The 14950-nt window shown below is 41.7% G+C and overlaps 2 protein-coding genes across 3 annotated transcripts; both read right to left on the reverse strand.

The window, feature by feature from the left end:
- Positions 1-877: 877 nt before the first annotated feature.
- On the reverse strand, positions 878-6315 carry LOC134336005 (tripartite motif-containing protein 16-like). Its single transcript, XM_063018677.1, has 6 exons — positions 5917-6315; positions 5500-5595; positions 3460-3693; positions 2025-2205; positions 1879-1935; positions 878-1597 (listed from the first exon to the last, which is right to left on the reverse strand). The coding sequence occupies exons 1-6, from the start codon at positions 6292-6294 to the stop codon at positions 1065-1067; spliced, it is 1479 nt and encodes a 492-aa protein (XP_062874747.1). The 5' UTR covers positions 6295-6315; the 3' UTR covers positions 878-1064.
- Positions 6316-7639: 1324 nt separating this feature from the next.
- rac3a (Rac family small GTPase 3a) lies at positions 7640-14259 on the reverse strand. 2 transcript variants are annotated; one of them, XM_063018679.1, is made up of 6 exons: positions 14107-14259; positions 11867-11938; positions 10986-11103; positions 10825-10887; positions 10386-10545; positions 7640-10014 (listed from the first exon to the last, which is right to left on the reverse strand). In XM_063018679.1, the coding sequence occupies exons 1-6, from the start codon at positions 14139-14141 to the stop codon at positions 9884-9886; spliced, it is 579 nt and encodes a 192-aa protein (XP_062874749.1). In that variant the 5' UTR covers positions 14142-14259; the 3' UTR covers positions 7640-9883. The 2 variants fall into 2 exon arrangements, with proteins under 2 accessions (XP_062874749.1, XP_062874748.1); XM_063018678.1 differs by having other exon boundaries at positions 10825-10944.
- Between the last annotated feature and the right edge of the window lie 691 nt (positions 14260-14950).

Here is a 14950-nt window from a genome sequence, read left to right on the forward strand (position 1 = left end):
AGAAAACAAAATAAATTTAGAAATACTTAAAATTCTTGACTATCAATCACAAAAATGTTGAACCATTTCCTCATGTTGGTACCTGAGTACAAATAGAAATAAATATATATTCCAGCTTATTCCATCCATCATGGACGTGCCTGTGAATTGCCACCTTCAGGTCTCTCCACTGATGTTAGCTAGGATTGAGGTCTGGGCTTTGGCTGGGCCACTCATGTCACTCCATTGCTGTTCTGACTGTATGCTTTGGGTCAATAACTTGTTTGATTCAATAGTTGCAGGATGGGGGAGGGTGTGGTACGAAACAAATCGAACTGGTTGTAGAAGAGTTTGACCTCATTTGCTCCATCTACACTACCATCTAATGCACTGGCACTTCTCTTCTTGGAGACCTCATGTTATTCTCCTGTAAATTTTCCTCAACCTTCCTCCAGTGTGACTCTTTGGCCTCCTGAAGTTGCTACTCACCTCCTTCTGGTTCTTGTTTTTTAAGGCCCTCTTCTTGCTGTTTAGGAGGAGGTCCTTGACATACATATAAAGTACATTTTATTTGTTTTTATGTTCTTGAAAGTGGAGTTTTTAGCAAAATGCATTTAACTGAACAGTAATGAAAGATGTCTGTCATTTAATCTTGTGGAGCAGAACAAGTCTTTATTTTTGTGTTTAACAGTGGTTAGTATCATTTGTTTTATATGTAATTTAACAGGTTCAGTAGCGAAATAGAGTAGAAAAAGTGCAACACACAGTGCAATTCAGGCTATTATATAAGTTAAAACTAAATTGCCCTGGTCAGGTATTTAAATGGTAATAAAACAGACAAGGAAAACATTTACATAATAAAACAGATTTAAAACAAACCCACATTTTAAACCATGTGTGCAAAATATATTCTTTTAAATCTAAGTGCAGGGTATCTGCTCCACTCCAGTTTCCTCTATCTGTGCCTAACCGTCCCACTAAATGGTTGTAGATCCTCAAACAAAATGTAATATACTCGTTTCATTTACTGAACTAAAACATGGGCAACTGCACATTTTTATTGTTAATAAAATATGATAACATTATCATAATGTTTTATCTGGGATCAATAACCTTACAGCTGACTCCCAACCAACCCAAAACCCAGCGTAGAGGGGCTGAGTGAAGGTGGTCTGGACTGTGTGGAGGAGCCTCATTGTATCAGAGATGCTGTAGAAGGACAGAGTTCCTGCACTGTGATCCACATACACTCCTATTCTGGAGGCGGATGTACCTTCAAGTTCAGTCTCAATGTTGCTGTGATAAAAACGAAGAGAAGAAGAAGAACAGCACAGACTCCAGGACTGATCGTTGTACCCAAACCCACATTCGTCACCCCGTCCTTTCCTGCTGATCTCTTTATATGAGACTGATATTTCCCCACCACCGCTCCACTCCACCTCCCAGTAACAGCGTCCACTCACTTCCTCCTTACACAGCACCTGAAACCTGGAGCCGAATCTCTCAGGATGATCAGAGTATCGCTGATTTTTCTCGCTGTTTGTCACCACTTTATTGTTCTCAGACAGAACGAGGTGATGATTAGCTGTATTGGGATCCAGACTGAGCTCACAGAAATCTAAAACAATTAACACATAAACTAAATTATTCAACAGATTAAAAAATGCAATTTTAATGTAATTTTTAAATTTTTTTTAATAACTGCTTTATCTTGGTTAGGGTTGCAGCAGGACCGGTTCTACCGGGGAACACTTGTGCGTAAGGCAAGAATGCCCTGGTCAGGGTGCCAATCCATCACAGGGCTGATAGTTATTGTAAAAGAATGCTGCACTACCAGGGCACTACCAAAGAAATGGTAATTAATTAAAGGTGTGTGTGTGTGTGTGTGTGTACACCTACATTGTAGATGATCTTCTCTGCTCTTTGTTGAGTGTAAAATCATCTGATCTGCTTCAGCTGTAGACACACAGAGACCAAACTGAGATAAAATAACCAGAAAGTAACACGATGTAAAGAGTTTAAAATGATATAATTGGTCTGTTTACTCAGTGTTTTATTTATTTGATCTTGCGGAGGGATCTTGCTGAATTCGTCTTCACAGAATTCCTCAAATCGCTTCTTCAGATCTGAGAGGGATTTGTTCACGCCATCAAATGAGAGATGTTGATTGACGGTGATGCTGGATGAGTCCTCACATCCAGAAGAGACACAGAGAGACGGAAAACTCTACAGAGAGAAACAGAGAAGAAGAAAGGTGGATGAGAGGAACCCTGAGCCTTTAATGTTTTGGTTGGCCGGAAACATAATTTCTAGGTTTTAATATGAACACATAAACAAATAAGGTTATATAACGTTGATTGAAAGCGTCTGAACTGACGCACAAGTCATTTGTTCTTTGCGCAAATGCAAATAAAAACACTGTGGCACAGACACTAAATTTGCCTGTGCAGGGAGTCAACTGGGCATCAGCTGAAAAGCCACTGATGTTGAAATAGAACAAATATTGTGCTTTGTTTAGAAGTATATATTTCACAACCAGTTCTCTTTTTGCTCTATTCAGCAATAGGTTGTTAAACAGACACTTTTCAAAGCTTTGTAGGAAGATAGTTGTGCCAGTTGTTGAAAAGAAGTGTCTCCATTTTTATTCCACATAAACTATATGGACAAAATTATTGGGACACCTCTTCTAATTACTGAATTCATGTGTTTCAGCCACAACAGTCTCTAACTGGTGTAATATATCAATTATGACTGAAATGATAAGTAACAGTAACAGTTTAGGGAAGGTCCGTTCTTGTTCCAGCATGACTGTGCGCAAAGCAACCAGTATAAAAACGTAAAGAAAAGCTTGGTTTAAAAATCAGCACCCAGTCTAAAAATGCTGTCATCTTTTGACAGGCACAAATTCCCAAACACAGACACACTTCAAAGTCTTGTAAGAAGCTTTTCAGAAGAGTGGCTGAAAAGATCACTGAAAGGTTCTATTTTAATACCATTTGTTTTTGGAACGGGATGTACGGCAAGTAAATAGTCAGGTGTTCAAATATTTTCAGCCATATAGTGTAGCTTTTGAGATTTACTTCTTAAGCCTACAGTTTTATTTGGGTTGTTTTCTTTTTTAAGTTTTATTGCTATTTTCAGTTTGAGTTTTGGAGCTAAAAAACAGAGAGAGTTTTAATATTCAACAACGTCTTGTTTATTAATGAAAAAAATTCTACATATATTTAAAGGTAAACAATTTTAATTTAAGGTAAGTTTGGATCCCCTGATATCTTATTTCAAAGATATTAGCAAGCTGTAAAAGACAAGGAGGTGTAAACACCTTTCTAAATATTATATTATTATAATTATTTACTGCACGGCTCTTATCAGTGTATTTAAACTTTTGACTCTTCCACTCAACCTAATTAACTTTGGTTGCCGACTCTTAAAACAGCCATGAGTGAGGAGGAGCTGCTCTGATCAGGCAGTGATTGTTACCTGGAGGAAACGGACGTCATCATTAGCATGTGAAAGCTGCTCCAGCTCAGTCACTCTTCTCTTAAGATCAGTAATTTCCTGCTCCAGTTGCTGCAGGAGAAGTTCGGCCCGTCTCAGCTCCGTCTCTTCCTCATCTCGGATCAGCGTGGTCAGCTCCGAGCTCTTCTTCTTCAGGGAGCCGATCAGCTCATCAAAGACCCTCTCGTTGTTCTCCACCGCTGTCTGAGCTCGAATCTGTAGAGAGATAAACATGATGGAGGAACATTTAAAGATCAACCAGCGCTCACTTTAATAACCACACTATTATAGAGGAGATTTTCACCTGGTCATTTTATAACATCCAACTTCTTTACATACATAAAATGTTTGTAAAACACACTACAGATGCTAAACTTAATTAAAAAAAAAACATTTATATTAAGCCAAAATATATATTGACCCTTGTTCTCCAAAGTTCTCATAACTCTAATGCCTTAAAAATCATGACTAAATCTTGAGTTTTTTCTTAAAGGTTTTTAGTGTGCTTTTTACCCAATAAATGGCACTAAAGAACATTAAAGAATAATTCTTAGAATATTTTAGAATAGTCAGGGTTGCGGTGGGTCTGGATCTGGAAACACTTAGCGTAATGGAAGCAAATTGCTGGGCTTCAGCCATCCTTCCTCCCTCAGACACAGCCAATCGTGTCTGTGCAGATGTTTGGCCAGCTGATCTGGATTGAATCTTAGTAGTGGTGGGCTAGCATAACAGACCGGTGCGCCACCTGATTGCTTGAAGAATAATGTGCTGTATAAAATAATAATAATGCACATCACAGAAATATGAGCTTGCTGAGTGACAGAACACAATTTAATAAAAAATAGAGTTGAAGCCTTGGCCTCCTTGATAGGGGTGGGTGTGGCAGAAGTGACAAGACAGAGAGATAAACTCCGTTTGGCCATGACTGAATTTGGGTAAAAAAGGATTAAAACAAATAAAAAGAAGATTTTTTTTATGAAAACCTGTGAAACCTCGTCACAACATATTCATGTTTTTTTTGTTTATTTTGGCTTTTGGTACAGAAATAAAAAAAGAAAACGTGTGCAGGAACGTCAGCGTGCAACAGCATCTGTTCTCCAGCCGTGAGGCGTCTGTGCCCTGCCCTCAGCTCATTTGCACACTGTAGACTGAGAAATCTACATGAAAATTGGAAAATGAAAATAAGCTGCGGGCGACACCCGTGTAATTTTTTTATAGCATAAGTGCATCTGAGCTGAAGCTGTGATTTGTTTATCAGGTTTGTGTACTTTAGTTGAAATTTGGCTTTAATTTTAATGTATTTTTGTCACAAGTAACTTTCTTTGTTTATTTTCTCTTTATTCCCTTTCCCCTGAATTTCTCTCCCAATCTAGACATATCCAATTCCCTGATGGTATTTCCCCTCTACTGCTGCAGGACTCCACTTTTGACTAAGGAGGGTCATGACTAACACTCCCCCTCGTACATGTGTGCTGTACCGACCGCTTCTTTTCACCTGCACCAAGAGGGTTTTTATGGAGATTCGTATTGCACATGGAGAGTTGATCTGCAGTAAATAAATAAAATACTGAATAAAAAAGTTCTTCCTTTTTCCTTGTTTTATTGTTGAAATGATTACTTTATTTTAGTTTGGTTTACTTCACAGATTTACGTGTCTGGTCGCAAATTACATTTGCATACAAAAGCTTGGAGACTCATTGGCCATACTCTGTGTCTGTGTGTGTGTGTGTGTGTGTGTGTGTGTGTGTGTGTGTGTGTGAAGGCCGGATGTGGAACCATCTTCATGTACTAGGATGTCTTAGGTTGTGGGTATGTGAGTGCTTCCCAACCAAACACTGTGCCCAAATTTAACTTCAGTCAACTTTCATCTCACCAGTGAAATCAGATTAATAAGGGGGTATAGAGTGAGGTAGGCAATGTTCAAGTCCTCCTCTCTATTCGAGATCCATTCATAGATGATGGTCAGTGTCAAATACGACAAACAAAAGTGTGTGTGTGTGTGTGTCCGTGGTTCCTCCTCACCTTAATAATGCGGATGGTGTTTTGGAGCTCCTGCAGCTTCTTCTGCTTCTCCTGGATCCTCTGCTGTGATTTCCTCTGCTCCTCCTTTAGTTCATTCTGTGCTCAGAGAAAACACATTCAAGTCTTTATGTTTAGGAGCAAAAGTGGGTGAAGATGAAGATCAGGTACAGAGTTCAAGTTCACTCGTCAACTACAGAGCTTTAATACAAGTCATGTGTGATATGAAGCTGTCAATTTTTTTATGTGGACACTTCCTCAGTGCCAATATATCAAAATATATATTAAAGCTTGCCATAATGAAAATAACTAAATGTACTGTTGAAGTTCTATTACTGATTAAGCACAGTAAACAGAACCAAGATTAGAACCGAAACAACTATAAATCACTTTGGAAAAGTTTAGACTTCCAGTTCTCACCTGTTTTTCACCTCTTTCTGTTTTTACGGCAACCGTATCATGTCCTTCATGCTCTTCCGTCCTACACAAACAACAGATGAGGCTTCGGTCAGTACGACAGTAGATCTCGATCAGTTTATCATGCTGAGAGCAGATCTTCTCCTGTGGGTCTCCACAGGCTTCCACTAATATGTGATTTTTCAAAGCTGGACGTTCAAGATGAGGCGTTAAATGGATTTCACAAATAGAGGCCAGACACATCAGACACGACTTGACAGCTTTGTGTTTTTTCCCGATGCAGAAATCACACTCCACATCTCCAGGTCCGGCGTAACGGTGAGCAGAAGAAGTGGTTTGGAGTTCAGTCTTCCTCAGCTTTTCTACCACTTTAGCCAGCATGGTGTTTCTGCACAGATCAGGTCTGGGAGCTTAGAGCAACTGTGCAAGTGGTCCATCATTTATATAACCTTACAGAAACTGGGGCCACATTGGAGAGCCGCTGAGATCTTCAGACAGTCTGAAAGCTGATCTACAGAAATACAGGCCATGTTCCTGCTCGTCAACTGACAGAGTGGCACTCATGTTTTCTTTCTTCCTGGTTAAGTGTGTTTTGTAGTGGCACAGAGAGAGAGGGTGTGGCTTTGAACACACACACACACAGACGAAGAGAGAGAGAGAGAGAGAGAGAGAGAGGGAGAGGGAAGCTCGGAGCCCTGACCTCAGCCCCAGCCCATACCGTCCTCTTGTGACTGAATGGTGGGATGGTGGGCACAAATTCCCATACACAATCATTCATCTTGTGAGAAGACTAAACTTCTTGTTGTGTTTACATCTTTCCTGTCAGTCATGTTATAGTCACAAATCCACCCAATTATCACCCCTTTATTTGTTCCTATTTACTCAAATAATTGGTCACTGTTATGGAGCCCAGTCACTACACAGACGTCTCTCCTGTAGACATGGATCAGAAAAGAAAGAACTGCCTTTAAAGAAGATGTCTGAGTTTAAAGAAGATGATTCTGAGTTTATATAGACACATATATCTGTAGAATAGGCTTAACGTTTAGTTAAGAGGAAGTGAGGTAAAAGGGAGTTAAAAAATCAGGAACAGAACGAGGTAATAACTGCTCTTTGGTTAGCATTATCTGCAGGAACAAACGTGTATATGTTGTAAAATGGTTTGCTCGGCTTAACCGCACCGTAAGTATATGAACTTAAAATATCTAAGTTACTTTTTAAGCTTTTTATTGTCTGTTTAATCTGTCTGAAACAGCACCACGATGTAACGATTTATTAGGGATGAATTACAAATTCCCGTGCAATAGATCACAGTCCACTAGAAAGTGTACATACGCCATTACGTTTTACACTACGTAGTGCACGACTGCAGGGAACATGTACCGAATTTGTATTAAACCGCTAATTGTGAGCTGAGCAGCTACACGGTACTTAGCTGTGTGTTTACAGCAAATTCAAGGTTCTAATAGAAAATATTAAAGCTTAATGCAATGATTATGGACCATAATTTATAGTCATTTATAATAACTATGTCATCATATTTTTAGTTTTTTATTTGGATTTTAATGTAAGAGCTAGTGAAGGCTCCAGAAAACATGCTATATGCTTTGAGGTGAAACTCGAACTGTGCTAATCACGCTACTTATTATAAACTTATAAACACTTTATTTCTGGAAGGTTTATTTTCTAATGATGTTAGTGAAAAACCACAGACACTCTGTTAGAATACATTCAGGGACTTGATTTTATTAATGCATACATGTTAAATCATACAGACAGATTCATTTTAGTAACAATTCAAATGGTTTCTGAACGTCGTTTTGTTCACATTGATAAGTGTAAGATTAACGTAGATAACCATCGTCATGTAACAGCGAAACACACACGGCTTATTTTACACGTCTAACAACCATTCTCTCTCACACACACACACTCACACACACTTAATAAAACTAAAAAGAAATGAAGTTAGATGCAGGTATTATCTAAAGTTAAAAATTTGGCATGCTAGCCGCACAAAACAATCCACAATGGCACATTTCAGCTAGTATACTGCAAAAATTGAGTGAAATTCAAAAGAAGACAGAAAAGTTCCGGTTTATATAAAAAAAGACGTGTTAATTAAATACACATACAATACTGTAATAAAAAAGACCTTCGATAGGAACAATTCAGCCAAAAATGAGACCTCCACAATGTTCCCCTTTACTCCAAATAGATCGATTAGCCGAGACATTTGCTGTGACCGTTACCGCTGTGTTAACGGCAGGTCCGCAATTTTCAGTCAAAATAGAAAATGTACATTTGCGTGTTACTCCCAGCCACGATGCTAAAGTTCTTTCTTTAGAAGAAAGCGAAAACTTTGCGCCTTTGCCTTTGTGTTACTGTCTGCGGCGTTACTGCGAATCATGGTGACACCAGTGGTGATTTGATGGTCTGGGCAAAACCAGAAGCAAAGATCACCAGTAAGCTAGCTTAGGTCAGATAAAATATCGCCGGCGTGGAGTTAACAGTTTTCTTGCACGCTCGCTAACGTCACATTTTACAGTGTATTTCATAGTGTACCAAGTTTGCTAGTGAGCTACCTAACACTGTATTCATGAACACTCACTAGACAGCATGAATCTATTAGTTAACGTTATGCTATTTAAACATTGTTAACAAAACCTAGCTCAAAGTCTGCTAGAAAGCTATTTAATCATAAGCAGACAATTATGTTAGCTAGGTTGCTAGCTGACTCGCTAACATGCTGTAAACACAAAGGCTTAAAATTTAGCCTATTTCAGTATAAATATCAGAAATTCAGATAGCGTTCACTTCACCGTGTGAAATACGTTTCATACTAATGTAGCAAAAACATTCATTATTAAAGATTACAGAATTTAAGACTCAATACTGCGTACACTTTTATGACCCTTTAGCAATATTAGCCTCGTAGCTGGAAGCTTTACACACCAAAAATGGTTAATGGACTGTTTGGTAAGTAGAAACTGTGTGCGTTTCATTATTGGCCGAGTTTTCCTTTAAACACGACACCCAGTCGAGCATCAGACGCCAACAAACTTCAGACGGACGCGTTTCAGTAAACGTTTCTCGTTACATAACCGTATTAGCTTGTGCTGTAGCTACAATCACGTACAGTAGAGTCGCACAAACAACAAAAAATCGTACTCAGTAGCCGATACTCGTAAATTCTGCCCTCATACCGAACTTATTTACACAATTATTCACACAGATTCCGACACATTTGTACATGCAATCGGAATGCAAAAAGACACGCCCTTTCGGACACGCCCACTTTACTACTCCACCCACATCTTTAGCACACCCACATCACCACCACGCCCACATCTCCACTCTATCCACATAGCTGCGAGACATCTCTTAACTCTGCCCATATCTCTACTGTACCCACATCTCCACCACCACACCCACATATCAAACCACGCCCACCTCTTCACCACACCCACATCTCCACCGCACCAAAATTTCCACTTTTACCCACATCTCCACTCCACCCACTCAACCCAAGGATGCCACTTACTCATCAAAATCAAGGAGTGTTGATGCATGAGCTGATTAATACATGAGCAATTCAAAGTAGCCAATCCACCTACTGCATGTTTTTTTAGGATGGGGGGGGGGGGTAAAAAACAATACCTGAAGGATAACCACATGGACACGGGGGGGCATGAGAAGCCCCTAACAGACAGCATGACAGCCAGTCTACCAGCTGCACCGAAGAGTAATTGAATCGAAGTGTTGAATATCGGGATGTATTGTAGAATCAGGTATCAGCACACACACACACACACACACACGTCTGACACTGTACACACATGACCTCACCACGAATTAAGCACCAATTAAGGCAATTAAGTACAGGAATGAATTGGACAGGGTGTAAATTTGGTACAGTGAGGTGTTGTGCCACGTTTAGTTGATCCCGTGTGTGTGTGTGTACTTGTTTTTAAAACACAGTACACTTCTTCCCTCTCTTCTTGACGGGCGGAGGGCAGAGCACGGCGCGGATCGCCTCATCGAACACCGTCTTCAGTCCTCTCTGAGTCAAAGCAGAACATTCCAGGTACTTCACCGCGCCTGTAATACAAAAACACAGACAATTGGACAGTAAGGTTGCTGGTTCTAGCCCCTCAACTGCCATGCTGCAACTGTTGGGCCCCTGAGCGAGGCCTTTAACCCTCTCGGCTCCAGGGGCACCATACAATGGCTGACCTGTACACGTGTAGACATATACGACAAAATAAAGACATTCCATCTGCCCTTAATTATCCTCTTATTAACTCACCACTCACCCCTCCACAGACAGAGCCAATCATGTCTGACTAGATGCCTGGTCGGCTGATAGCACAGCTGAGATTTGAACCCTATTAGTTTGTTTGTTTAACTCCCATCTCCATTCCTTAAAAAAGTAAAAAAATGAAACCAAAACTAGGATCAGTGGCTCTTACCGATTTCTCTGGCCATGGCGAGACCCTGAGGGTAGGTGATGGGGGACAGCTTCTTGTCTCTTAGGCGCTCGATGGTGTCCTTATCGTCCCGTAGGTCCAGTTTTGTTCCCACCAGGATGATAGGGGTGTTGGGACAGTGGTGACGGACCTCAGGATACCACTGCACAGACACACGGAACCGAAATCAAAAGTTTACATACGCTCGGGAGGTGCACGGGTGTCATCACGACAGTTCTGGGGTTTGGGAAGATTTGAAAGACCAAATTATTTAAGCTTCTCTGTTCGGGTGACACATAATAACACACATGGAACAGTGGTTTCTTTGCCAGGGTTGAGTCTGTCACCACAGGCCGGGAGAAAAATGTGTGACACTGTCCTCAGTCAAGCGAGCTGTACATGCTTTGTGATCATGTGATCAGCATAGGATACCAGGACTAACCTTCGCTCTGACGTTTTCGAACGACGCCGGGCTCACCAGAGAGAAACAGATCAGAAACACGTCCTGTAGGAACAGAAGAAACAAGCGTGAGTCTGGTTTCCTTCGTCTGCAGGTAAGAAGCTGGAAAATCGGGAAGAGAAAGTGAGGAGATGATGCTTTACCGTCTGAGGATAGGACAGCGGTCTGAGGCGGTCGTAGTCCTCCTGCCCTGCCGTATCCCATAATCCCAGGTTCACGGGTTTCCCATCCACCATCACATTTGCAGAGTAATTATCAAATCTGAGCACAAACAAAATGATCACTGCTGTACACACACAATAACGACCCCCCTTTATAAACCCCTCAAACAATTTTAACTCTCCCTTCATAACAGCACCAATCCTCTCAGATTATGGGTTCACTGGCATCTTTAAACAGTTCCATAGTGTGTGTAGTGTGTACATGTACAGTGTGTTAGTGTGTATGTATATGTAGGGTTAGTGTATGTGGTGTGTAGTGTGTATGTAGTGTATAATGTGTATATATGGTGTGTGTAGTGTATAATGTGTTTATGTAGTGTGTATATAGTGTGTGTAAGTATAATGTGTGTATGTGGTGTGTGTGTGTAGTGTGTATATGGTGTGTGCGTAGTGTGTATGTAATGTATAATGTATAATATATAGTGTGTGTAAAGTATAATGTGTGTATGGTGTGTGTATGTAGTGTATATGCATATATAGTGTATAGAGAATGTGTATAATGTGTATATATGGTGTGTGTGTGTGTAGTGTATAATGTGTGTATGTAGTGTGTGTGTGTAGTGTGTTAGTGTGTATGTATATAAAGTGTGTATGAAGTGTGTGTAGTGTATAATGTGTGTAAGTGGTGTGCGTAGTGTGTAATGTATGTAGTGTTTATAATGTGTGTGTGTACTGTGCATAGTGTGTATGTGGTGTGTGTAGTATGTATGTAGTGTTTGTGTATATAGTTTGTGCTTAGTGTGTATAACGTGTGTATATGGTGTATATGTAATGTTTTTATAATGTGTGTGTGTGGTACTTACACTGTAGGGATGTACTCTCCAGGAAAAGCGTTGGTGGTGTAGCTGATGAGCAAGCATGTCTTACCCACGGCTCTGTAACACACACACACACACACACACACACACCAACAAAACAAGAATTTTGACATCTGAGTGCAGAAACAAGACCAGAAACCTGTAAAGAACCGAAGCTTCTTCTGTAGGGGTGTGTGTGTGTGTGTGTGTGTGTGTGTGTGTGTGTGTGTGTGTGTGTGTGTGTGTGTGTGTGTGTGTGTGTGTGTGTGTGTGTGTGTGTGTGTGTGTGTGTGTGTGTGTGTGTGTGTGTGTGTGTGTGTGTGTGTGTGTGTGTGTGTGTGTGTGTGTGTGTGTGTGTGTGTGTGTGTGTGTGTGTGTGTGTGTGTGTGTGTGTGTGTGTGTGTGTGTGTGTGTGTGTGTGTGTGTGTGTGTGTGTGTGTGTGTGTGTGTGTGTGTGTGTGTGTGTGTGTGTGTGTGTTCAGTTAATCCAGTCACAGAGGAAGAACAGCAGCAGAAATCATTCAGTCCAGAGCTGCTCGGTCATTCATGAGTCTCACAGCTGCATGTGAAGCTTTACGTCACTAACCAAAAGTATGTGGCCACTTTTTGACGCTCGGTTACAAGAATTAATTACGTTTTTGTGTCGGTAGCGAAACTTTGATATTAAATTCACGTAAACAGGAGGAACAAAGAGTTTTGAGTCGTTAGAGACTCTGGAGCGTAACAGGAAGTGGAATTGTGGTTTGCAGGATAAAGGAGGATGAGGGACAGTAACAGAGTGGACGGTGGAAGAAGAGGAAGCGTGAGCAGGAATGATAAGTGAAAGTGGCTGAAGTGCTGTAGGCTGAGCGGGTTGCCAGAACCGTTTATATTCACACTTTAAAATTCATTTACATTTACTGCATATAGAGGACGCTTTTACAAGTGTGACAATACAATTTGAGTAATTGAGGGTTAAGGGACTTGCTCAGGGGCCCAACAGTGGCAATTTTCGTGGTGGTGGGGCTTGATCTGGCAACCTTCTGATTACTAGTTCACCTCTGAGCACTGGGAATCCACAACACATCAAAACTAGATTCATTTATTTATTTATTTATACTGTGTGGCCAAAAGTATGTGGATGTCTGGTCATAAGCTTGTTGGACATTTAATTCTAAAACCGTGGGCATTAATATGCAGTCACATTCCTTTGCAGCTATAGCAGCCTCCACTCTTTTGGGAAGGTTTTTCAGAAGATTCTGTTAGAATTTGTTCCCCTTGAGTAAATTTGTAAGGTCACTGATGCAATCAGCCTCCCAATTCATCTTAACGGTGTTCGGCAGTGTTGAGGTCAGTTCCTGTGTACCAAAGCTGTCAAACCATACTTCGACAGGAATCTCCCTTCCCCAAACTGTTGCCATCCATTTATAAATTATGTACACCTGTTAGCCACGGGTGTGGCAAAAAAGCACCCGATCACAATAATCAAGAGGGGTGTCCAAATACTTTAGCCACCATGACACCCTTTTCATCGACATCTTTGTTTATTCCAGCATGTTGAGAGCAAACTTGGGTGCTAGACTGACCTGCCTGCAGTCTGCAGGAGTTTCTTTAATTACAGCAACCTTGCTTTGTGCACAGGGGTGCAGCCGTGCTGGAACAGGACAAGGCCTTCCCTAAAAAGTTGGAAGCATGCCATTCCCTTGATATGACTGATGCAGTCGATTACACCGGTTAGCAATTCAGTATTAGAAGGTGCGTCCAAATACTTTTGATCATGTAGTGTAAATGGTGTGAGGTGTGTTAAAGCATTACGTCATTGAACTCAGAGGGGCCTGTTAGCAACCCCCCCCCACCCCCCCCCCCCAGTCCTACTGCGCATGCGCAGTCTGGTAGGGGGATAGCAACGTCCCTACAAAACACAAATATCTCAAATATTTACACACACACACACACAATATCGCGATCATTGTCAGACATGAACGCATTAATCATGATAAATTATTCATATCTGATATCAAATCAGAGATCAGCGACCTGGATCAGGCGCAGCAGAACCTCTCACGTTCCACCACCCGAACAATAACCGGACCGTTCGGGTTTTTTCGTGCACCGTTCGGACCGGATCGGGTCGGATGAGATGTTTACCAGAACGATGAATGGTGCAGGGTGGCCGCAGCCCCTCTCCTGCACCAGCAGCCCCCCGCTCCTCCACCCCACCCACCGAAAACAACCCACCCGCCATCAGACAGCCCGAATGTACTCACCCGTCTCCCACCACCACACACTTGATGGCTTGCATTTGTGCAGCAGGGAGGATTAAACCCACAGAAGAGCGGCGGAGCGGGAACGATGTGAGGCGGTGAGGATGAGGAGGATGAGGAGGATGAGAGAGAAGAGACCGTGGAGTGGAGTAGAACCCGGGTTGCCAGATTGAGACGAGCTGCACCCAAGGAATCGACTTCTGAGTCGACTCCTTCCTTGAACGGTTCGGTTCGTTCATTAATGAGCAGCCTGGTCTGATTTTGGGGTCAGGGTCGCGCTGGGTTTGGGGCCAAAGCAGCAGCTCTAGCCAGTCTACCTTCTGAAAGTCACATGAGCAGTGGACGGGAGTGACCATCGAACCCAGGTCCCCAGAATCACTGAAATACTGCTATAATAGAGTAGCCAATCCACCTTGTGGTATGTTTTCTGGACAGAAGGGAACAGAACCTGGAATCCTGAAGCTGTGCAGCAGAAATGACCTATTATGTCCATGCAGATGCCTGACCGGCTGATAGCACCACTGAGATTCGAACCCCTGATCTCAGCGGTACTGGATTAACATATCATACTATTATTATTATATTTTCACAGTAAGATGAAGGTAATTTGATCCCCGTCATCTTAAAATTTAGTCATATCCAATTCCTGCCCTGATTTGATCATGGAGAGCCGCCTCACAGCAAGAAGGGCCTGGGTTCGAATCCTTTCTGTGTGGAGTTTGCATGTTCTCCCTGTGTCAGTGAGGGTTTCCTCCCACAGTCCACAGACAGGACTCGGGTTAGTTGAAGCTACTAGAAATCGTGTGTGTGTGTGTGTGTGTGCCCTGTGATGGACTGGCGACCTGTC

This window comes from Trichomycterus rosablanca, chromosome 22, assembly GCF_030014385.1.
Source record: "Trichomycterus rosablanca isolate fTriRos1 chromosome 22, fTriRos1.hap1, whole genome shotgun sequence".
NCBI classification, from domain to species: domain Eukaryota; kingdom Metazoa; phylum Chordata; class Actinopteri; order Siluriformes; family Trichomycteridae; genus Trichomycterus; species Trichomycterus rosablanca.